A 22,953-nucleotide genomic window follows, 5' to 3' on the forward strand; every position below is an offset into this window, starting at 1 on the left:
AATTACATACTGTAGTCTACACCTATCCCCCCTGTGTTAAATTACATACTGTAGTCTACACCTATCCCCTCCTGTGTTAAATTACATACTGTAGTCTACACCTATCCCCCCCTGTGTTAAATTACATACTGTAGTCTACACCTATTCCCTCCTGTGTTAAATTACATACTGTAGTCTACACCTATCCCCTCCTGTGTTAAATTACATACTGTAGTCTACACCTATCCCCTCCTGTGTTAAATTACATACTGTAGTCTACACCTATTCCCTCCTGTGTTAAATTACATACTGTAGTCTACACCTAGCCCCTCCTGTGTTAAATTACATACTGTAGTCTACACCTATCCCTCCTGTGTTAAATTACATACTGTAGTCTACACCTAGCCCCTCCTGTGTTAAATTACATACTGTAGTCTACACCTATTCCCTCCTGTGTTAAATTACATACTGTAGTCTACACCTATCCCCTCCTGTGTTAAATTACATACTGTAGTCTACACCTATTCCCTCCTGTGTTAAATTACATACTGTAGTCTACACCTAGCCCCTCCTGTGTTAAATACCTGTGTTAAATACCCCTCCTTCTGCTTTGTCTTCTCAACAACCTTTGGAAAAATTGTTGGAGCAAAAGAATGCCATTACTCAGTGCGAAATATGGACTGGCCTGGTCTGTGAAATGTCTTCTTCCTGCTGGCTATCAGAGAAAACAAAGCTAGCAGCTATAATAAAGTTGTTTTGACAACTAGGTAGTGTAAGAGGAACATGGTGGGTGTGTAGATGTAGGAACATGGAGAACAAGGGACATGGAGTACTTATTTTCCTTTGCTGAGGGAGACTTTTACTAGAGTCAGCATGGGAAGACTTTAATAGACGCACGCAAGAACACACACCAGAGAAGACAAGAGACTTCACTTTTAAATGGAGCTGTTTATTTGAGATGATGCAGAAAGAAGATATTGTGAGAATCTGTGGTTTCCTCACTCTCCTGACTACAAACATGATTTCCACTGCAATACGCAGTAGAGAACAATGCTATTACACAATCTGAAACAGTTTTTATAAAAACCAGAACAGCACATCTGTGATGGTAACAAACAAAAGCATGATCCAGGTTGAACCATCTATAACAAGATAGTAACTACAGTACAGTAATAACTTCACTATCAATAGACAGCAGCAAAATAAAGCTTAAATAACATTATAATACTTTATCATAAGATAATATCTAGTCAAGTTTTCCTATAGTTATATGACATATTTTAACAAACAGATGTAGGCTAACATCTGTTTTGTCTAGTTAGGCAGAGGGCAGCTTGGGGGCTCTTAGACCTGTTGAGACTTGATGGCACCCCTTTCTTTTCCATTACAGTCTACGTAGCTGTGTGTGTGTGTGTGTGTGTGTGTGTGTGCCTGCGTGCGTGCGTGCGTGCATGTGTGCGTGTTTTCAATCTTACGACTCCCAGAGAATCACTTGTGTGTTTACGATCTGTTCCTTACTGTTGTTGAACTTTAACCTCTTCAGTCCCTTATACACACACACATACCGCTAACCCTGTTTTCATAGGAGGCAGGACCCCTTCCAGTTATTAAAGCAGACCTGGTACACATCCTCTGCCCATAAAATAAAACCATTCAATGTTTCTATATTTTGGAAAAATCAAAAACAGAAGCATGATAAAAAACAAATCCTTTCAAAAATACTAACATAGTATCATTTTTCAGCACTGTAAAATCCAGTTAAAAAATACACTTTCAGTCCATACAATACAAAAAGGCTAAACAATACTTAACAAGACTGTGGGTTGTTATGGTAACACCCTGGGCCCTGAGCCATAAAGACCCCTGACCTTTCAGAAGCATTCATTGGCTGATTTTGATTTATTTTGATGAGCTATCCGTTGGCATATGTGACATTTCCACAGTGGGGCTCCATTGATTTCTCAACACTAATATGTTTCAGTGTGTTTGGGTTTCTCGGACACCACTCGGTTGTTTAAATGTCTGGGTCTGTGTCCCAAATGGCAACCTATTCCCTATGTAGTGCACTCCTTTTCACAAAGGGCCCATAGAGCTGCGTTCAAAAGTAACCAATAGGGTACCATTTGGGACACAAACCCAGACATTTAAACAACCGTGTGGTGTTTGAGAAACCCAAACACACTGAAACATATTGCCTGGGTTGTTTCTGTTCTAGAGTGGTACTTAAGGTCACACCCTCTCACCAAGCCACGCTTCATAGAGCACATATAACTGGTCCAGCAGCACACAGGCTGTAGAGAGAGAAGGCCATCCATATGTAACACTCACAGTGAGCTGCTGTTCACTGCTGTTCTATCAAGGTTGTGTAGTGCCAGCTACAGTGACTGTAATGACTTTCAGCTGCAATGACTTACAGCTACAGTGACTGTAATGACTTTCAGCTGCAATGACTTACAGCTACAGTGACTGCAATGACTGTAATGACTTTCAGCTGCAATGACTTTCAGCTGCAATGACTGTAATGACTTTCAGCTACAGTGACTGTAATGACTTTCAGCTACAGTGACTGTAATGACTTTCAGCTACAGTGACTGTAATGACTTTCAGCTACAGTGACTGTAATGACTTTCAGCTGCAATGACTGTAATGACTTTCAGCTACAGTGACTGTAATGACTTTCAGCTACAGTGACTGTAATGACTTTCAGCTACAGTGACTGTAATGACTTTCAGCTACAGTGACTGTAATGACTTTCAGCTACAGTGACTGTAATGACTTTCAGCTGCAATGTGTTGAACTGTATATCTTCCCAACTTAAAGCTGAAACATAACATTCCTTTTACCCTTCCAAACATTCTTTCCATTTTACCTTTTTTTCACCCAACCTTTCTCTCTCTCTTCTACCCCTTTATTTTCCCAGCTACACTAAGCTACTATCTCTCTCTTTCTTTCTCTCTCTCTTCTAGCCCTTTATTTTCCCAGCTACACTAAGCTACTCTCTCTCTCTCTCTCTCTCTCTCTCTCTCTCTCTCTCTCTCTCTCTCTCTCTCTCTCTCTCAGCCCCCTCTTTTCTCGCTCCACTCTGAGTCTTCAGTCTGGGGAGGAAGAGGTGTAACAGCCTTGGCCAGTACCCAACTTCCCTCCACAAACAAGACCTCCACAACCAACCCATTAATCCCTCCCACTAACTCACGTCTATCTACCCCTTGTTTTTTTCACTATTTCTCTTTCTAAAACAACTACAGTTCAATATCATACGACCTACACATGACCTAATCATGTAGACTGGAGAGCTTGTAGCCACAACTCTGTGACTCTACTTAAGTTTTGACTACAAGTCTATCCACCCTTCTTTTGTTCTTTCAGTCGTTCTGTCTTTCAGTCCCATTTCCAAAACAACTGCGAAACCAAATGGTTACGAACATGAACAAGTCCTGGTTGTTTAGACTCAGGAGAGTGCGTGGTCACAGCTCTGTGAATCGTCTCCTTATAGTAGTGTCTAATGTGGTGAGTTTTGTTGGTTATCTAACTGTTCCTCCATAAACCTTCAGGAAATACAGTACATGATAACATAGCACTAATAAAGGCACTTCCTTTGGACGGCCCATACAGTAGACTTATATCAATACACACGGTTTGCTCTTAAACCTTCCCACTGTGATGCTGGATTAGGACAAATATCACGTATGGCATTCATGTCAATTCAATCAAGCACTACTATTATACAGTACCATTCCTTGATGGTTACATACAGTACGTCTTGAAATGACCAAAACACACAGGCAATATATGTCTGTTTCAACAATATAAATAGATAACACACGGTCCTAACTGTCCATTACAATGAGATAACATGAACAGTAGTCCTAACTGTCCATTACAATGAGATAACATGAACAGTAGTCCTAACTGTCCATTACATTGAGATAACATGAACAGTAGTCCTAACTGTCCATTACATTGAGATAACATGAACAGTAGTCCTAACTGTCCATTACATTGAGATAACATGAACAGTAGTCCTAACTGTCCATTACATTGAGATAACATGGACAGTAGTCCTAACTGTCCATTACAATGAGATAACATGGACAGTAGTCCTAACTGTCCATTACAATGAGATAACATGAACAGTAGTCCTAACTGTCCATTACAATGAGATAACATGAACAGTAGTCCTAACTGTCCATTACAATGAGATAAGTCCATGGATTCAGAAACAACAGTCCTTCTTCTAAAGATTCTTCAGGAAACCTAATGGAGGTTTTCCATGAGCTTCACCACAGCATGGTTTGTGTCTCTGACTGACATATAATACAATACTTATTTAGCTCTATTAAACATATAAACATTGACAGCAGCACTGTGTCTGAGAGGGTAGATTCAGTACGTTAAGATGGCTGGAACGCCTAGTTCACAACACACGTGGCCAGTCCTAATACAGAAATGAGGGTTCAAGTGTGGGTGTCTGTCCTTCCCATGTCCCTTCCCATCGTCCTAACTCCCCTAACTCCACCTCCCCTAGGTCAGTTTGCTGCTGATGTCCAGGGCGTGTTGGTAGACCTGGGTCATATCGTCCATGTCCCCTAGCAGAGAGAAGCTGCCGTCGTCCCCAGGAGACCCTGGTGTCCCTCGGGTCCCCACCTTCCCCCCATGGAGCCCCCCTGCAGCTGTCTGGAGGCCCCGTCTGAAGCCTGCCAGCTGGAGTAGATCCTCAGCCGACATACAGGCCCTGACGTTGGGCTGCGGGGACGAGGGAGACCAATCCATTCCCATTAAGGGAGGAACACTGGAGAGACCCATCTCCTCACAGACAATACTGGAGGGTCTACTCTGGCTGCGAGAGAGGCCTGAGTCCCCCTGAGTCTCTCCATGGTAGCCCATATTGGACAAGCCACTGTGGAAGGAAGTGGAGTTGCCGTACTTCCCATTACGCTTCAATATGCCCTTTCTCCCCATGGACCTCTTTGTTGGTGAGCTGGCGGGTGGGGCCATGGAGGTGCTGCCCCCTAGCAGTTCAGAGGACTCACTGCGTTCTGGAGAGGAGTAGTAGCCAGACTCCCGCTGCTGGTTGTTCTTCAGGATGCCCTTCTTGGGGAGGGTGGGCACCATCTTGGCCGGCGAGACCCCCAGGCGATCCTGATCATCGTCCTCCTCCTCATCCCTCTCGGGGCTGGAGGGCAGCTCCCTTCCCTCATGGAAGTGCAGGGAGCGACTCAGCTCGATCTCCCCCAGGCTGTGGGACCTCTGCTCAGACACATGCATCTTCAGGATCCCCTTGGGCCTCTTCAGTCCTGGTTTGTCTTTGTCTTCCCACGCGGTGTGATGGTGGAGCGCTCCGCTATCATTCTCCTTCCTGCACTTCCTCAGGCGTTGGCGACCAGCGTGGGGGGGTACGGCGGGGGGTTCCAAGCGGGGAGGCTTGACTGGCGCCACCCTGGGTGACTCTGTGGTGCGGTTCTGCCAGTCGATAAAGCGTGCTAGCGTTGGAGAAGAGGTGCAGCCAGTGTTGTCCTTCTGGATGTCACAGTCACACACAGTGGTCTTCCAGCCCCAGTTGACCCACCAGTGGTTGGCGATGTCTTCCACCGTGGCTCGACGCTCCGGGTTAACCATCAACATCCAGCGGATCAGACCACGAGCATCTGGGAGAGAGTGGAAGGTCAGGAGGACAGAGACTTTAGCAGCAATCTATGGAATTATTTAACAGACAGAGAGAGAGAGGAGACAAACAGAGAGAGAAGAGACAGCTACAGAGAGAGAGAGAGAGAGGAGACAGCTACAGAGAGAGAGAGAGGAGACAGCTACAGAGAGAGAGAGGAGACAGCTACAGAGAGAGAGAGGAGACAGCTACAGAGAGAGAGAGGAGACAGCTACAGAGAGAGTGAGAGGAAGCTACAGAGAGAGAGAGGAGACAGCTACAGAGAGAGAGAGGAGACAGCTACAGAGAGAGTGAGAGGAAGCTACAGAGAGAGAGAGGAGACAGCTACAGAGAGAGAGAGGAGACAGCTACAGAGAGAGAAAGAAAGAGGGGACAGCAACATAGTTAAACTAGTACCTGAGGACTGTGTAGGTTCCCTGTACTCTCCATTGGTGATTTGGCGGATTAGTTTATTGTGGTCTTCCCCATCGAAGGGCATGGTCCCATAGACTAGGGTGTAGAGAAGCACTCCAAGGGCCCAACTGTCTACCTGGAAACACAACACACTGGTAGTTACAATACTGTCTACCTGAAATCACAACACACTGGTAGTTACAATACTGTCTACCTGGAAACACAACACACTGGTAGTTACAATACTGTCTACCTGGAAACACAACACACTGGTAGTTACAATACTGTCTACCTGGAATCACAACACACTGGTAGTTACAATACTGTCTACCTGGAAACACAACACACTGGTAGTTACAATACTGTCTACCTGGAAACATTACTGTCTACCTGGAAACACATCACACTGGTAGTTACAATACTGTCTACCTGGAAACACAACACACTGGTAGTTACAATACTGTCTACCTGGAATCACAACACACTGGTAGTTACAATACTGTCTACCTGGAATCACAACACACTGGTAGTTACAATACTGTCTACCTGGAATCACAACACACTGGTAGTTACAATACTGTCTACCTGGAAACATTACTGTCTACCTGGAAACACAACACACTGGTAGTTACAATACTGTCTACCTGGAATCACAACACACTGGTAGTTACAATACTGTCTACCTGGAAACATTACTGTCTACCTGGAAACACATCACACTGGTAGTTACAATACTGTCTACCTGGAATCACAACACACTGGTAGTTACAATACAACACCTTTGTGATAGGTAGACAACACATAGTTTCTCCAAAGCGTTCTTGTATGGTGGCCTCAGTAGCACACATTCCCCAAGGCTGCTGATTTACTACTGTTGGTTTGTCATTGGTTCACTTCCTACTGTTTTCACACCCGTCTGCTGGCTAAGATAATGGCCCTTTAATGTGTTTCAACAGAAACAATAACAAGATGCTGTATCTTCTCCAAACACTCCGTTCTTTACACACTGATTGCTGTCGTAAAAGCCATGTCAAGGTCTGTGACTTAAGTGATTGGGTTCTGTTCTGATGAGGTTGCCTTTGGCTCTGAGGTATAAACCTTAGGCTTCGGGCCCAAATGACAGCCTATTCCCTATGTAGTGACCAGGGCTCATAGAGAGTATGGTTTAATTTGGGACACAAGCTGTATTCTCTGATTAGCTGAGATTATCTCCAGGAATCACAGCTAGCTGGGAAACAATGGATGATTAGTCTATGGGAAGTCTACTCCCCTGACTCCATAACCTCAGAATGTGTGTGTGTGTGTGTGTGTGTGTGTGTGTGTGTGTGTGTGTGTGTGTGTGTGTGTGTGTGTGTGTGTGTGTGTGTGTGTGTGTGTGTGTGTGTGTGTGTGTGTGTGTGTGTGTGTGTGTGTGTGTGTGTGTGTGTGTGTCTAGAGCTGTGATTGTTGGCTGGGACTCTGTCGGTCTCGGCCTCTTTGACAGGCTGTGTCAAACCGAGGAAGGGCTTTTCTCAGGAAGCTAAAGGAGATGGGAGTAGGGGAGCGGTGACACAGGGTCAGGAAGCTAAAGGAGATGGGAGTAGGGGAGGGGTGACACAGGGTCAAGAAGCTAAAGGAGATGGGAGTAGGGGAGCGGTGACACAGGGTCAGGAAGCTAAAGGAGATGGGAGTAGGGGAGGAAGCTAAAGGAGATGGGAGTAGGGGAGCGGTGACACAGGGTCAGGAAGCTAAAGGAGATGGGAGTAGGGGAGGGGTGACACAGGGTCAGGAAGCTAAAGGAGATGGGAGTAGGGGAGGGGAGACACAGGGTCAGGAAGCTAAAGGAGATGGGAGTAGGGGAGGGGTGACACAGGGTCAGGAAGCTAAAGGAGATGGGAATAGGGGAGGGGTGACACAGGGTCAGGAAGCTAAAGGAGATGGGAGTAGGGGAGGGGTGACACAGGGTCAGGAAGCTAAAGGAGATGGGAGTAGGGGAGGGGTGACACAGGGTCAGGAAGCTAAAGGAGATGGGAATAGGGGAGGGGTGACACAGGGTCAGGAAGCTAAAGGAGATGGGAGTAGGGGAGGGGTGACACAGGGTCAGGAAGCTAAAGGAGATGGGAGTAGGGGAGGGGTGACACAGGGTCAGGAAGCTAAAGGAGATGGGAGTAGGGGAGGGGAGACACAGGGTCAGGAAGCTAAAGGAGATGGGAGTAGGGGAGGGGTGACACAGGGTCAGGAAGCTAAAGGAGATGGGAGTAGGGGAGGGGAGACACAGGGTCAGGAAGCTAAAGGAGATGGGAGTAGGGGAGGGGTGACACAGGGTCAGGAAGCTAAAGGAGATGGGAGTAGGGGAGGGGTGACACAGGGTCAGGAAGCTAAAGGAGATGGGAGTAGGGGAGCGGTGACACAGGGTCAGGAAGCTAAAGGAGATGGGAATAGGGGAGGGGTGACACAGGGTCAGGAAGCTAAAGGAGATGGGAGTAGGGGAGGGGAGACACAGGGTCAGGAAGCTAAAGGAGATGGGAGTAGGGGAGGGGTGACACAGGGTCAGGAAGCTAAAGGAGATGGGAGTAGGGGAGGGGTGACACAGGGTCAGGAAGCTAAAGGAGATGGGAGTAGGGGAGGGGAGACACAGGGTCAGGAAGCTAAAGGAGATGGGAGTAGGGGAGGGGTGACACAGGGTCAGGAAGCTAAAGGAGATGGGAGTAGGGGAGGGGTGACACAGGGTCAGGAAGCTAAAGGAGATGGGAGTAGGGGAGGGGTGACACAGGGTCAGGAAGCTAAAGGAGATGGGAGTAGGGGAGCGGTGACACAGGGTCAGGAAGCTAAAGGAGATGGGAGAAGGGGAGCGGTGACACAGGGTCAGGAAGCTAAAGGAGATGGGAGTAGGGGAGGGGTGACACAGGGTCAGGAAGCTAAAGGAGATGGGAGTAGGGGAGGGGTGACACAGGGTCAGGAAGCTAAAGGAGATGGGAGTAGGGGAGGGGTGACACAGGGTCAGGAAGCTAAAGGAGATGGGAGTAGGGGAGGGGAGACACAGGGTCAGGAAGCTAAAGGAGATGGGAGTAGGGGAGCGGTGACACAGGGTCAGGAAGCTAAAGGAGATGGGAGTAGGGGAGGGGTGACACAGGGTCAGGAAGCTAAAGGAGATGGGAGTAGGGGAGGGGTGACACAGGGTCAGGAAGCTAAAGGAGATGGGAGTAGAAGAGGGGTGACACAGGGTCAGGAAGCTAAAGGAGATGGGAGTAGGGGAGGGGTGACACAGGGTTAGGAAGCTAAAGGAGATGGGAGTAGGGGAAGGGGGGGCACAGGGTCAGGAAGCTAAAGGAGATGGGAATAGGGGAGGGGAGACACAGGGTCAGGAAGCTAAAGGAGATGGGAGTAGGGGAGGGGTGACACAGGGTCAGGAAGCTAAAGGAGATGGGAGTAGGGGAGGCGTGACACAGGGTCAGGAAGCTAAAGGAGATGGGAGTAGGGGAGGGGTGACACAGGGTCAGGAAGCTAAAGGAGATGGGAGTAGGGGAGGGGAGACACAGGGTCAAGAAGCTAAAGGAGATGGGAGTAGGGGAGGGGTGACACAGGGTCAGGTAGCTAAAGGAGATGGGAGTAGGGGAGCGGCGACACAGGGTCAGGAAGCTAAAGGAGATGGGAGTAGGGGAGGGGTGACACAGGGTCAAGAAGCTAAAGGAGATGGGAGTAGGGGAGCGGTGACACAGGGTCAGGAAGCTAAAGGAGATGGGAGTAGGGGAGGGGTGACACAGGGTCAGGTGGTGTAGGGGTCATTATGTAATATTTACTGTAGGGTGGGAGAGGGGCGGCTCCTAATGTCTCATGAAATGATGGGACTCAGTGAAATCCTGGAGTCACAGTCATTCTGGGTCTATGTTTGGTAACAGATGAGTGAGCTGACCTGGGCTGGCTGTTGGGGAAGTGGCTGTGAAGCCTGGCTGGTTGGGCCTGACAGGATGTGTGTGTGTGTGTGTGTGTGTGGTGTGTGTGTGTGTGTGTGTGTGTGTGTGTGTGTGTGTGTGTGTGTGTGTGTGTGTGTGTGTGTGTGTGTGTGTGTGTGTGTGCTTGTGCGGGCGGGCGGGCGTGCGTGTGTGTGAAAGTGTCATGGTGGGAGAAGTGTGTGTGTGGGAGAAATGTGTGTGTGTGTGGGAGAAATGTGTGTGTGAGTAAACTTCCTCCAAGACAGGAACGGGTGTTAACTACCTTCACTTGTCAGCTTAAGGACAAACCCAGAAGGCCCAGGGAGCAAGAGTACTTTTTGGGATGGGGGTTCCCTTCAGTGTTTCCCTTATCCAATTGTAAGGGGGAATTTGATCTGGGGATTTTCCACTGGTGAGAACCACTGGTGTGTGTGTGTGTGTGTGTACCTCTGGACCATGGTAGGGCCTGCCGTTGACGATCTCTGGTGAGGCGTACAGAGGGCTGCCACAGAACGTCTGAAGGAGCTCGTCTTTGTGGTAAAGGTTGGACAGACCAAAGTCAGCAATCTGGAGGAGAGAAGAGCATGACAATCAACGTTAAATTACCCTTGGATAAGACTCGCAGATCCCTGATTGCACCTGTAAAGAGACTGTCCCTATCCCTAAGATGCTGTGTTGAAGTACAGCATATGAAAGACAAGAGATTGACATCTCTACGAAGTCAAAGATCTTACCTTGATATTACAGTTTTCATCCAGCAGCACGTTTTCCAGTTTTAAATCCCTGTGCACCACTCCGTTCTACAAAGACAAAACAGGACAAGTCTAATTAAACTGTGACCCATTTACACACACACACGCCCGCGTACACGCACACGCACACCTGCGCACACACACACACACACCTGCATACACACACACGCCCGCGTACACACACACACGCACACCTGCGCACACACACACACCTGCATACACACACACACGCCCGCTTACACACACACACACACACACACACACACACACACATGCGCACCTTTCTTTTGTCTACCATGTTTGGTGAGCTCATCCGCAATGGTTCTTTTCAAGTGGCACATGTTCTATATAAATCTAGCATCTTTAATTCATTTCAATGATAAAATGTATTCTCATAAACATCTCTCGTGTTGTTGGGTGACACACTAAACATTTACATAAACAGCCATTAAACATGTGGGACACAGGATCCACATCTCAAATGCCACCCTATTCCCTACATAGTGCACTACTTTGGGCCAGATGAGTGCAGTAGTCAGTGCAGCATGTAGGGATCAGGGTGCCATTTGGAGTTCAGCCAGTGACAGGAAGTGTGGTCATGGTTCGACATGAACCAGAGGAACCACATGAACAGTTTGACCATGCACTGTGTGTTGATAATTCACTTAACCATGGAAGGCAGATGTGGTTGACCTCTCTCTCTCGCCATTTCTCTGTGTGTCTCTCTAACTCTCTCTCTAACTCTCACACACTCCCTCCCTCCCTCCCTCCCTCCCTCCCTCCCTCCCTGTCTCTCTATCTGTAGGGAGGAAGCAGGGGAAGTCTATACTCTGCCACACTTCCTTCAGTCTGTCACTGCAGCTCTGCCCTGTCCTAACCTACTGTATCTCTATGTCCGGCTCCTCCCTTCTCACCATGTCACGGTTGCCCTCGACAACTCCCTCACCAGGATGTCACGGTTGCCCCCCGACAACTCCCTCACCAGGATGTCACCAGCAGCTGTAGCCAGCCCTATCTGTCAGTCATCCTCTCCCAGCTGGCATCCTATTCCCTTTATAATGCACACTTTTTTAACTAGGGCCCATAGTAGTGCACTATATTTGGGATGCACCCTCAGTCTCTCCCAGCTGGGGATATGACATCACTCCAACAGGACCTACAGTAATGACATCAGTCATAGCCTCCAGCTGTAGGGACTGTGGAGGACAAAGGGCCAACCCTCTCTCCATCTCCCCAGGGAACAGCACTCAACCTGGAGGTGGAGAGGGCCTGAGGGAAGGGGAGGGTGGAGGTTGGGGGATGGGCTGCTACATGGGCACAGAAGGGCAATTATGTGTCTTATTGTGTGAGCTAACTGATCTGCTGTAGGGTACTATACTCTGGTCTGCTGTAGGGTCCTGTACTCTGGTCTGCTGTAGGGTCCTGTACTCTGGTCTGCTGTAGGGTACTGTACTCTGGTCTGCTGTAGGGTCCTGTACTCTGGTCTGCTGTAGGGTACTGTACTCTGGTCTGCTGTAGGGTCCTGTACTCTGGTCTGCTGTAGGGTACTGTACTCTGGTCTGCTGTAGGGTCCTGTACTCTGGTCTGCTGTAGGGTACTGTACTCTGGTCTGCTGTAGGGTCCTGTACTCTGGTCTGCTGTAGGGTACTGTACTCTGGTCTGCTGTAGGGTCCTGTACTCTGGTCTGCTGTAGGGTCCTGTACTCTGGTCTGCTGTAGGGTACTGTACTCTGGTCTGCTGTAGGGTCCTGTACTCTGGTCTGCTGTAGGGTCCTGTACTCTGGTCTGCTGTAGGGTCATGTACTCTGGTCTGCTGTAGGGTACTGTACTCTGGTCTGCTGTAGGGTCCTGTACTCTGGTCTGCTGTAGGGTACTGTACTCTGGTCTGCTGTAGGGTCCTGTACTCTGGTCTGCTGTAGGGTCCTGTACTCTGGTCTGCTGTAGGGTCCTGTACTCTGGTCTGCTGTAGGGTCCTGTACTCTGGTCTGCTGTAGGGTCCTGTACTCTGGTCTGCTGTAGGGTACTGTACTCTGGTCTGCTGTAGGGTCCTGTACTCTGGTCTGCTGTAGGGTACTGTACTCTGGTCTGCTGTAGGGTACTGTACTCTGGTCTGCTGTAGGGTCCTGTACTCTGGTCTGCTGTAGGGTCCTGTACTCTGGTCTGCTGTAGGGTACTGTACTCTGGTCTGCTGTAGGGTACTGTACTCTGGTCTGCTGTAGGGTACTGTACTCTGGTCTGCTGTAGGGTCCTGTACTCTGGTCTGCTGTAGGGTCCTGTACTCTGGTCTGCTGTAGGGTCCTGTACTCTGGTCTGCTGTAGGGTCATGTACTCTGGTCTGCTGTAGGGTCATGTACTCTGGTCTGCTGTAGGGTCCTGTACTCTGGTCTGCTGTAGGGTCCTGTACTCTGGTCTGCTGTAGGGTACTGTACTCTGGTCTGCTGTAGGGTCATGTACTCTGGTCTGCTGTAGGGTCCTGTACTCTGGTCTGCTGTAGGGTCCTGTACTCTGGTCTGCTGTAGGGTCCTGTACTCTGGTCTGCTGTAGGGTCCTGTACTCTGGTCTGCTGTAGGGTACTGTACTCTGGTCTGCTGTAGGGTACTGTACTCTGGTCTGCTGTAGGGTACTGTACTCTGGTCTGCTGTAGGGTCCTGTACTCTGGTCTGCTGTAGGGTACTGTACTCTGGTCTGCTGTAGGGTCCTGTACTCTGGTCTGCTGTAGGGTCATGTACTCTGGTCTGCTGTAGGGTCATGTACTCTGGTCTGCTGTAGGGTCCTGTACTCTGGTCTGCTGTAGGGTCCTGTACTCTGGTCTGCTGTAGGGTACTGTACTCTGGTCTGCTGTAGGGTCCTGTACTCTGGTCTGCTGTAGGGTACTGTACTCTGGTCTGCTGTAGGGTCATGTACTCTGGTCTGCTGTAGGGTCCTGTACTCTGGTCTGCTGTAGGGTCCTGTACTCTGGTCTGCTGTAGGGTACTGTACTCTGGTCTGCTGTAGGGTCATGTACTCTGGTCTGCTGTAGGGTCATGTACTCTGGTCTGCTGTAGGGTCCTGTACTCTGGTCTGCTGTAGGGTCCTGTACTCTGGTCTGCTGTAGGGTACTGTACTCTGGTCTGCTGTAGGGTACTGTACTCTGGTCTGCTGTAGGGTACTATACTCTGGTCTGCTGTAGGGTCCTGTACTCTGGTCTGCTGTAGGGTCCTGTACTCTGGTCTGCTGTAGGGTACTGTACTCTGGTCTGCTGTAGGGTACTGTACTCTGGTCTGCTGTAGGGTCATCTGCTGTAGGGTCCTGTGGCTACATAGCTCTTCCTTGTAGAAATGTCCTTTGGCTTAGGGCACAGACCTAGGATCAGCTCAGCCTTCCACAGGTCCTAGCCTTTACCATACAGAAGAGAGTAAAACAGACTTCAGATCAGCGTATCTCTTACCTTGTGACAGTGGTGCACGGCAGAAACAATCTGCCTGAAGAAGTGTCGTGTCTCTCTCTCGCTCAGCCGCCGTCGCTCGCTGATGTAATCATACAGCTCTCCCTTACTGGCGTATTCCATCACGATCACTATCTTGTCCTTGTTCTCAAACACTGGACACAAGGACATACACAGAGGACAACATCAGGATGGGATGAGTTTGAAATCAGCAAACGCATCTCAGGTTGCATCCCAAATAGCCCTGTATTTCCAGATATAGTGAACACTACTTTTGACCAGGGTCCACAGTTTCAACAATGGGGCCCTTTGGAGTAAATACAGAACACAGAGAGACATACTGTCGCCAATTTAGCACAACTGGTGATCTTGCTTCTGTGTTTCAACGGCGAGGTCACTGATAATGTTCACATTGTTGTGTTTTAATGCTGTTAACTGTTAACTGTTTAGAATAGGGACACTGTTCATCCCTGCTATAGTATAGGAACACTGTTCTACCCTGCTATAGTATAGGAACACTGTTCTACCCTGCTATAGTATAGGAACACTGTTCTACCCTGCTATAGTATAGGAACACTGTTCTACCCTGCTATAGTATAGGAACACTGTTCTACCCTGCTATAGTATAGGAACACTGTTCTACCCTGCTAGTGTATAGGAACACTGTTCTACCCTGCTATAGTATAGGAACACTGTTCTACCCTGCTATGGTATAGGAACACTGTTCTACCCTGCTGTAGTATAGGAACACTGTTCTACCCTGCTAGTGTATAGGAACACTGTTCTACCCTGCTATAGTATAGGAACACTGTTCTACCCTGCTATATTATAGGTACACTGTTCTACCCTGCTATAGTATAGGAACACTGTGCTACCCTGCTATAGTATAGGAACACTGTTCTACCCTGCTATAGTATAGGAACACTGTTCTACCCTGCTATAGTTGAGGAACACTGTTCTACCCTGCTTGGGTTGAGGAACACTGTTCTACCCTGCTATAGTATAGGAACACTGTTCTACCCTGCTATAGTTGAGGAACACTGTTCTACCCTGCTATAGTTGAGGAACACTGTTCTACCCTGCTATAGTATAGGAACACAGTTCTACCCTGCTATAGTATAGGAACACTGTGCTACCCTGCTATGGTTGAGAAACACAGTTCTACCCTGCTATAGTATAGGAACACTGTTCTACCCTGCTTGGGTTGAGGAACACCGACTACCCTGCTGTAGTATAGGAACACTGTTCTACCCTGCTGTAGTATAGGAACACTGTTCTACCCTGCTATAGTTGAGGAACACTGTTCTACCCTTCTTGGGTTGAGGAACACTGTTCTACCCTGCTATAGTTGAGGAACACTGTTCTACCCTGCTATAGTATAGGAACACAGTTCTACCCTGCTATAGTATAGGAACACTGTGCTACCCTGCTATGGTTGAGAAACACAGTTCTACCCTGCTATAGTATAGGAACACTGTTCTACCCTGCTTGGGTTGAGGAACACCGACTACCCTGCTGTAGTATAGGAACACTGTTCTACCCTGCTGTAGTATAGGAACACTGTTCTACCCTGCTGTAGTATAGGAACACTGTGCTACCCTGCTATAGTTGAGGAACACTGTGCTACCCTGCTATAGTTGAGGAACACTATTCCACCCCTGCTATAGTTGAGGAACACTGTGCTACCCTGCGGGATGTATAGGAACACTGTTCTACCCTGCTATAGTATAGGAACACGGTTCTACCCTGCTATAGTTGAGGAACACTGCTCTACCCTGCTAGTGTATAGGAACACTGTTCTACCCTGCTATAGTTGAGGAACACTGCTCTACCCTGCTATAGTTGAGGAACACTGTGATATCTGAGTCATGTCCTCGCCCAGGACAGGAGAGTACTGTTGGTCTCTCTCTCTCTGTGTCTCTGTGTCTCTGTGTCTCTGTGTCTCTGTGTCTCTGTGTCTCTGTGTCCCTGTGTCCCTGTGTCTCTGTGTCTCTGTCTGTCTGTCTGTCTGTCTGTCTGTCTGTCTGTCTGTCTGTCTGTCTGTCTGTCTGTCTGTCTGTCTGTCTGTCTGTCTGTCTGTCTGTCTGTCTGTCTGTCTGTCTGTCTGTCTGTCTGTCTGTCTGTCCTCTCCCAGATCCTGAACTCTTTCCATTGGACCTGACCTGGAGCTAAGCGACAGTAGCCTGTCAGTCGATAGTAGGCTGCCAGAGGACCTGTCTATTCTCCTTCTACACTATATGGCTCTGCACAATAACAACAGCTGACTCAGGTCCAGAGCTCCTGGAAACTCCCCACGAACTGACCGTTGTAGACCGTTTATGTGATAAAATAAAGGGTATTTATATTGGTCAGGTGATAACTTTCTTCATCATTTATCATGTTTGTGTTCGACAGTGTTTTGACATCTAAGGAAGGATCTCTACAGTGCTGGTTGTGGGCTGGCTAGCCAGGACTGAACCTGAACTTTCTCTGACTCCTGGACACTTCATCTGCTGCTGTTGCTGTGGAACCAGAAAACTACAGGGGGCTGGTTCCACTGTGTGTGTGTGTGTGTGTGTGTGTGTGTGTGTGTGTGTGTGTGTGTGTGTGTGTGTGTGTGTGTGTGTGTGTGTGTGTGTGTGTGTGTGTGTGTGTGTGTGTGTGTGTGCGTGTGTGTGTGTGTGTGTGTGTGTGTGTGTGTGTGTGTGTGTGTGTGTGTGTGTGTGTGTGTGTGTGTGTGTGTGTCTTATTCTGCCCATCTGTATGCGTCTGACTGTCTGGCCTTCAGTCTGTCTGCTAGCTGCGACCTATGGCAGTCATCTCCAGCCACTCCTCAATGTAATTACCTAGCTAGTTCAGTTAATCCGTATTAGATACAGGCTAGTAGACTCAGAGGTGGGCCCTCTCCCCTCTAGTCTAAACATAGAGACTAATGAATGAGACTGGTCAGGCCCCAAAACACTGGGAGTCCAAAGACATCATGTCTCCAACTCTGCCACTATGAAGGGTGACATAGGCCTGCAGAACTGGATACATCATGTCTCCAACCCTGCCACTATGAAGTGTGACATAGGCCTGCAGAACTGGATACATCATGTCTCCAACAGTGCCACTATGAAGGGTGACATAGGCCTGCAGAACTGGATACATAATGTCTCCAACTCTGACACTATGAAGGGTGACATAGGCCTGCAGAACTGGATACATAATGTCTCCAACTCTGACACTATGAAGGGTGACATAGGCCTGCAGAACTGGATACATCATGTCTCCAACTCTGCCACTATGAAGGGTGACATAGGCCTGCAGAACTGGATACATCATGTCTCCAACCCTGCCACTATGAAGGGTGACATAGGCCTACAGAACTGGATACATCATGTCTCTAACCCTGCCACTATGAAGGGTGACATAGGCCTGTAGAACTGGATACATCATGTCTCTAACCCTGCCACTATGAAGTGTGACATAGGCCTGCAGAACTGGATACATCATGTCTCCAACAGTGCCACTATGAAGGGTGACATAGGCCTGCAGAACTGGATGCATAATGTCTCCAACTCTGACACTATGAAGGGTGACATAGGCCTGCAGAACTGGATACATCATGTCTCCAACTCTGCCACTATGAAGGGTGACATAGGCCTGCAGAACTGGATACATCATGTCTCCAACCCTGCCACTATGAAGGGTGACATAGGCCTACAGAACTGGATACATCATGTCTCTAACCCTGCCACTATGAAGGGTGACATAGGCCTGTAGAACTGGATACATCATGTCTCTAACCCTGCCACTATGAAGGGTGACATAGGCCTGTAGAACTGGATACATCATGTCTCCAACCCTGCCACTATGAAGGGTGACATAGGCCTGTAGAACTGGATACATCATGTCTTTAACCTTGCCACCGTGAAGGGTGACAAAGGCAGTGGTGTAAAGTACTTCAGTAAAAATACTTTAAAGTACTATCTGTACTTTACTATTACTATTTTTTACAAGTTTTACTTCACTACAGAACTGGATACACTGGAAACTCTCTCTCCTCCCTGCCTCTCTCTTCTCCTCTCTCTCCCTCCTCCTCTCTCTCTCTCCCGCTCCTCTTTCTCATCTCTCTCCTTTTCCTCTCGCTCCCTCCTCCTCTCTCTCTCTTCCACCTCCTCTCTCTCTCTCTTCTCCTCTCTCTCTCTCCCCCTCCTTGCTCTCTCTCTCTCCCCCTCCTTGCTCTCTCTCTCTTCTCCTCTCTCTCTCCTCTTCCTCCTCTTCCTCTCTCCCTCCGCTTATCTCTCTCTCTATTTCCTATTTCCTCTCTCTCTCTCTCTCTCTCCTCTCTCTCTCCGTCCTCTCTCCCTCCTCCTCCCTCTCATTCTCTTTCTCTCTCTGTCTCAATCTCTCCCTCCTTCTCCTCTCTCCCTCCTCCTCTCTCTCTCCCTCCTCTTCTCTCTCTCTATCCCTCCTCCTCCTCTCTCTCTCCCTTGTCTCTCTCTTCCCTCCTCTCTCTCTCTCTATTCCTCCTCTTTCTCTCCCTTCTCTTCTCTCTCTCTCTCTCTCTCCCTCCTCCTCTCTCTCTCTCTCCTCCTCTCTCTCTCTCCTCTCCCTCCTCCTCTCTCTCTCTCCCTTCTCTTCTCTCTCTCTCTCTCTCTCTCTCTCTCTCTCCCTCCTCCTCTCTCTCTCTCTCCTCTTTCTCTCTCCCTCCTCCTCTTTCTCTCTCTCTATCTCTCTCATTCAGGTGACACCGGGGGCGAGGCTGTATAAACTTGATTAAGTGTGTGTCTATAGGTTTCTAGGGCTTTCTGGGCTCGGTCCAAACCACAACAATAAGCACATGTAGTATTCATCCGTTAAAGACTCTGTTGTATAGTTGATGACAGATACTGTACAGAACACAGAGATGGTACTGCTGGCTGCCCTCACAGAACCTCTGTGGTTTCACAATGAGACACACACCAGCAAGGCAACAAGACACTGACGGCTTTCACATCCAAATATACTCAAATGTTCAAATTATCCAGACAGATGTACTTAAAATACAAATACAAGTCTATGTTATTACATGTGTTGCTATTTGAGTGTTATTTGGGTTTGTTTTGGGTTACACTTGGTCTCTCAGTCGTATGTGTGTGTGTGTGTGTGTGTTCCCTGTTCCTACGTAAGCAGCCAACATCATAGTAAACATCCACAGATGTTGGGCTTGGCGATAGTGGAGACAGAGGGATGAGGAATCTTCAGTGGAATCTCCCCAATGTTCCCTTCTGATTCGCTGTACAGTGCAGTATGTGCAAAGACAAACAAATGAACTGCTCTCCCTCGGTGTCTCTCTCTCTCTCCATGTCTCTCTCTCTGTCTCCCTCTCTCTGTCTCTCTTTCTCTCTCTCCGTCTCTCTCTCTCTCCATGTCTCCCTATCTGTCTCTCTCCCTATCTGTCTCTCTCTCTCTCAGACCTACCTTCGTAGATGGAGATGATGTGAGGGTGTTTGAGGGAGGACATGATCTCGATCTCTCTGCGGATGTGAACCATGTCCTGATCATCCTTGATCTTCTCCTTCCTGATGGACTTAATGGCCACCTGACAGAAGAGAGAGAGAGAACATCACATCATCACACACTGATGGCAGATCACACACAGGTCACACAACAGAAGTGTGATCACTGATTAGAGTGTGATAACAGATGACTTCACACACAGTTATCTGAGTCCACTGTGAACATGTTGTATTGGAGTGACCCTTGTATTTTGACAGGACCTGATGACATTCACAGACGTTTAAATGTTATCGTCTGTCACGGGAGACTAACAGATGATCAATACTGGGTCAATACAACAGCTCAGCGTTTAGTAGAACTGTCTCTGGCTTCTCCTGCCCTGTGTCAGTGAGGTCAGAGGGGCAGCATGGTTCAGGTCTCAGGTCTTCAACAGAGTATTATCCTGCCCTGGGTCAGTGAGGTCAGAGGGGCAGCATGGTTCAGGTCTCAGGTCTTCAACAGAGTATTATCCTGCCCTGGGTCAGTGAGGTCAGAGGGGCAGCATGGTTCAGGTCTCAGGTCTTCAACAGAGTATTATCCTGCCCTGGGTCAGTGAGGTCAGAGGGGCAGCATGGTTCAGGTCTCAGGTCTTCAACAGAGTATTATCCTGCCCTGGGTCAGTGAGGTCAGAGGGGCAGCATGGTTCAGGTCTCAGGTCTTCAACAGAGTATTATCCTGCCCTGGGTCAGTGAGGTCAGAGGGGCAGCATGGTTCAGGTCTCAGGTCTTCAACAGAGTATTATCCTGCCCTGGGTCAGTGAGGTCAGAGGGGCAGCATGGTTCAGGTCTCAGGTCTTCAACAGAGTATTATCCTGCCCTGGGTCAGTGAGGTCAGAGGGGCAGCATGGTTCAGGTCTCAGGTCTTCAACAGAGTATTATCCTGCCCTGGGTCAGTGAGGTCAGAGGGGCAGCATGGTTCAGGTCTCAGGTCTTCAACAGAGTATTATCCTGCCCTGGGTCAGTGAGGTCAGAGGGGCAGCATGGTTCAGGTCTCAGGTCTTCAACAGAGTATTATCCTGCCCTGGGTCAGTGAGGTCAGAGGGGCAGCATGGTTCAGGTCTCAGGTCTTCAACAGAGTATTATCCTGCCCTGGGTCAGTGAGGTCAGAGGGGCAGCATGGTTCAGGTCTCAGGTCTTCAACAGAGTATTATCCTGCCCTGGGTCAGTGAGGTCAGAGGGGCAGCATGGTTCAGGTCTCAGGTCTTCAACAGAGTATTATCCTGCCCTGGGTCAGTGAGGTCAGAGGGGCAGCATGGTTCAGGTCTCAGGTCTTCAACAGAGTATTATCCTGCCCTGGGTCAGTGAGGTCAGAGGGGCAGCATGGTTCAGGTCTCAGGTCTTCAACAGAGTATTATCCTGCCCTGGGTCAGTGAGGTCAGAGGGGCAGCATGGTTCAGGTCTCAGGTCTTCAACAGAGTATTATCCTGCCCTGGGTCAGTGAGGTCAGAGGGGCAGCATGGTTCAGGTCTCAGGTCTTCAACAGAGTATTATCCTGCCCTGTGTCAGTGAGGTCAGAGGGGCAGCATGGTTCAGGTCTCAGGTCTTCAACAGAGTATTATCCTGCCCTGGGTCAGTGAGGTCAGAGGGGCAGCATGGTTCAGGTCTCAGGTCTTCAACAGAGTAGTATTGTCCATTGCCAGTCTCATGGCTCTCCACAGATACAGCGGCGATAGGAAGCGATGAATTGACAGTAACAGTAATACTGTTTCATTGTTTATCTCTGTGGTATATTTTCACTTTTGTGTGGTCAATTCCCTTTTGTAATTATGTTTATTGTTTCAGGTCTTGTAAGAGTCGTAAAACTTGTCCAGTCCCCTGCGAGAGGAAAGAAATACTATTTTACTCTTATGTGCTCATAAACTTTTGATTGTTCTAGGTCTCACAATAAAGCTCATAAGCAGTGTCCCGTCCTCTGGTAGTGGAAAATAACCTGGCTGTGTCTCTAACTGGGCCAAGACCCTCAAGAATATCTCTCTCTCAGAGGAGGAGGAGGAGAGGATGGATGGTGAAGTTTTACCACAACCTTGAAGAGAGAAACTAGGTTTATGGAAGGACACGCAGCCAGCCCACTGGAGACAACAGATGCTAAATGAGGTTAGATACAAATACATGTTCCATTTTTCACAGCGCAGTGTGTGTGTGTGTGTGTGTGTGTGTGTGTGTGTGTGTGTGTGTGTGTGTGTGTGTGTGTGTGTGTGTGTGTGTGTGTGTGTGTGTGTGTGTGTCTGTGTGTGTGTGTGTGTGTGTGTGGGGCTCCCAATGTCTTGAGAGCCACATAAATAGTTCTAATCAGAGTTACGTGTGTCCTACTGTGGAACAGATAGAGTATAGAAGTAACAGTACTCTACACCAGTGTTTCTCAACACCAGTCCTCCAGTACCCTCAACAGTACACATTTTTATTGTAGCCCCAGACAAGCACACCTGATTTAACTTGTCAACTAATCATCAGGCCCTCAATGAGGAATCAGGTGGTTTTTGTCCAGGACCACAACAACAATGTGTACTGTTGAGGGAAGTGGAGGACTGGGGTTGGGAACCACTGCTCTACAGTATCTCAGACAGACCATGCTGGTTCCACACGTCACACTCATAATGAACACAGTGGGATGACATTAGCCTTGTTAAATGGGACAGGAAATATCCCCAGCATATTTTTGTGTGTGTGTGGGAGGGGTGGGGGGGGTGGGGGGGGTTATGAGTCAGCCGACAGGGACAGGAAGTTCCAGTGAGATGTACTTCCTTATTCCCTGCGTCACTCATGGCACCATATCCTCCATCATTCCTTTTTAGGGAGTTTTTTATCTCCCCTTTGACAAAATGTGTGTCACAAATGGCACCCTATTCCCTATATAGTGCACTACTTTATACCCGAGCTAGTCAAACGTAGTACACTATATAAGGAATAGGGTGCCATAAGGGACGCAAACAAGTGTATGGAAGTAAAATATCCCCCCCTTCTCAGAAGACATAGTGGCAGGCTGGCAGTAGCAGTATCAGAACATTATGCAACACGTCTGATAAGACTCTATTACATCATATGGAATGATATTAGTATTGGTAATGCCCTGTATGTGGTACATTGGATTTCCACTTTCCTAACAAAGTGAGGCTAGGTGGCTACTAAGACGTCTGCCTCTAGACTCAGCATTGTTTCAAAACAATGGTGCCTTGGATGTCTAGAAATCAAGTGTTATGGTTAAAAATCATGTAATATAGTAACAAATCATGTATTATGGTTACAAATCATGTAATATGGTAACAAATCATGTAATATGGTTACAAATCATGTAATATAGTAACAAATCATGTAATATAGTAACAAATCATGTG

At 48.2% G+C, this 22,953-nt stretch overlaps 1 protein-coding gene across 1 annotated transcript in view; it reads right to left on the reverse strand.

The window, feature by feature from the left end:
* Positions 1-912: 912 nt before the first annotated feature.
* The window catches only part of LOC106609682 (NUAK family SNF1-like kinase 1), a 29,479-nt gene continuing 7,438 nt past the window's right edge, over positions 913-22,953 (reverse strand). Inside the window, exons 2-7 of the mRNA XM_045722353.2 lie at positions 19,545-19,665; positions 14,124-14,275; positions 10,680-10,745; positions 10,393-10,512; positions 6,038-6,170; positions 913-5,624 (exon numbers count right to left, since the gene is read on the reverse strand). Coding sequence (XP_045578309.2) covers positions 4,501-5,624; positions 6,038-6,170; positions 10,393-10,512; positions 10,680-10,745; positions 14,124-14,275; positions 19,545-19,665 — 1,716 coding nt within the window. The 3' untranslated portion in view covers positions 913-4,500. The remainder of the gene's footprint in view (positions 5,625-6,037; positions 6,171-10,392; positions 10,513-10,679; positions 10,746-14,123; positions 14,276-19,544; positions 19,666-22,953) is intronic.

The sequence above is a fragment of the Salmo salar genome, chromosome 07 (genome assembly GCF_965601325.2).
Source record: "Salmo salar chromosome 07, fSalSal1, whole genome shotgun sequence".
Taxonomy (NCBI): domain Eukaryota; kingdom Metazoa; phylum Chordata; class Actinopteri; order Salmoniformes; family Salmonidae; genus Salmo; species Salmo salar.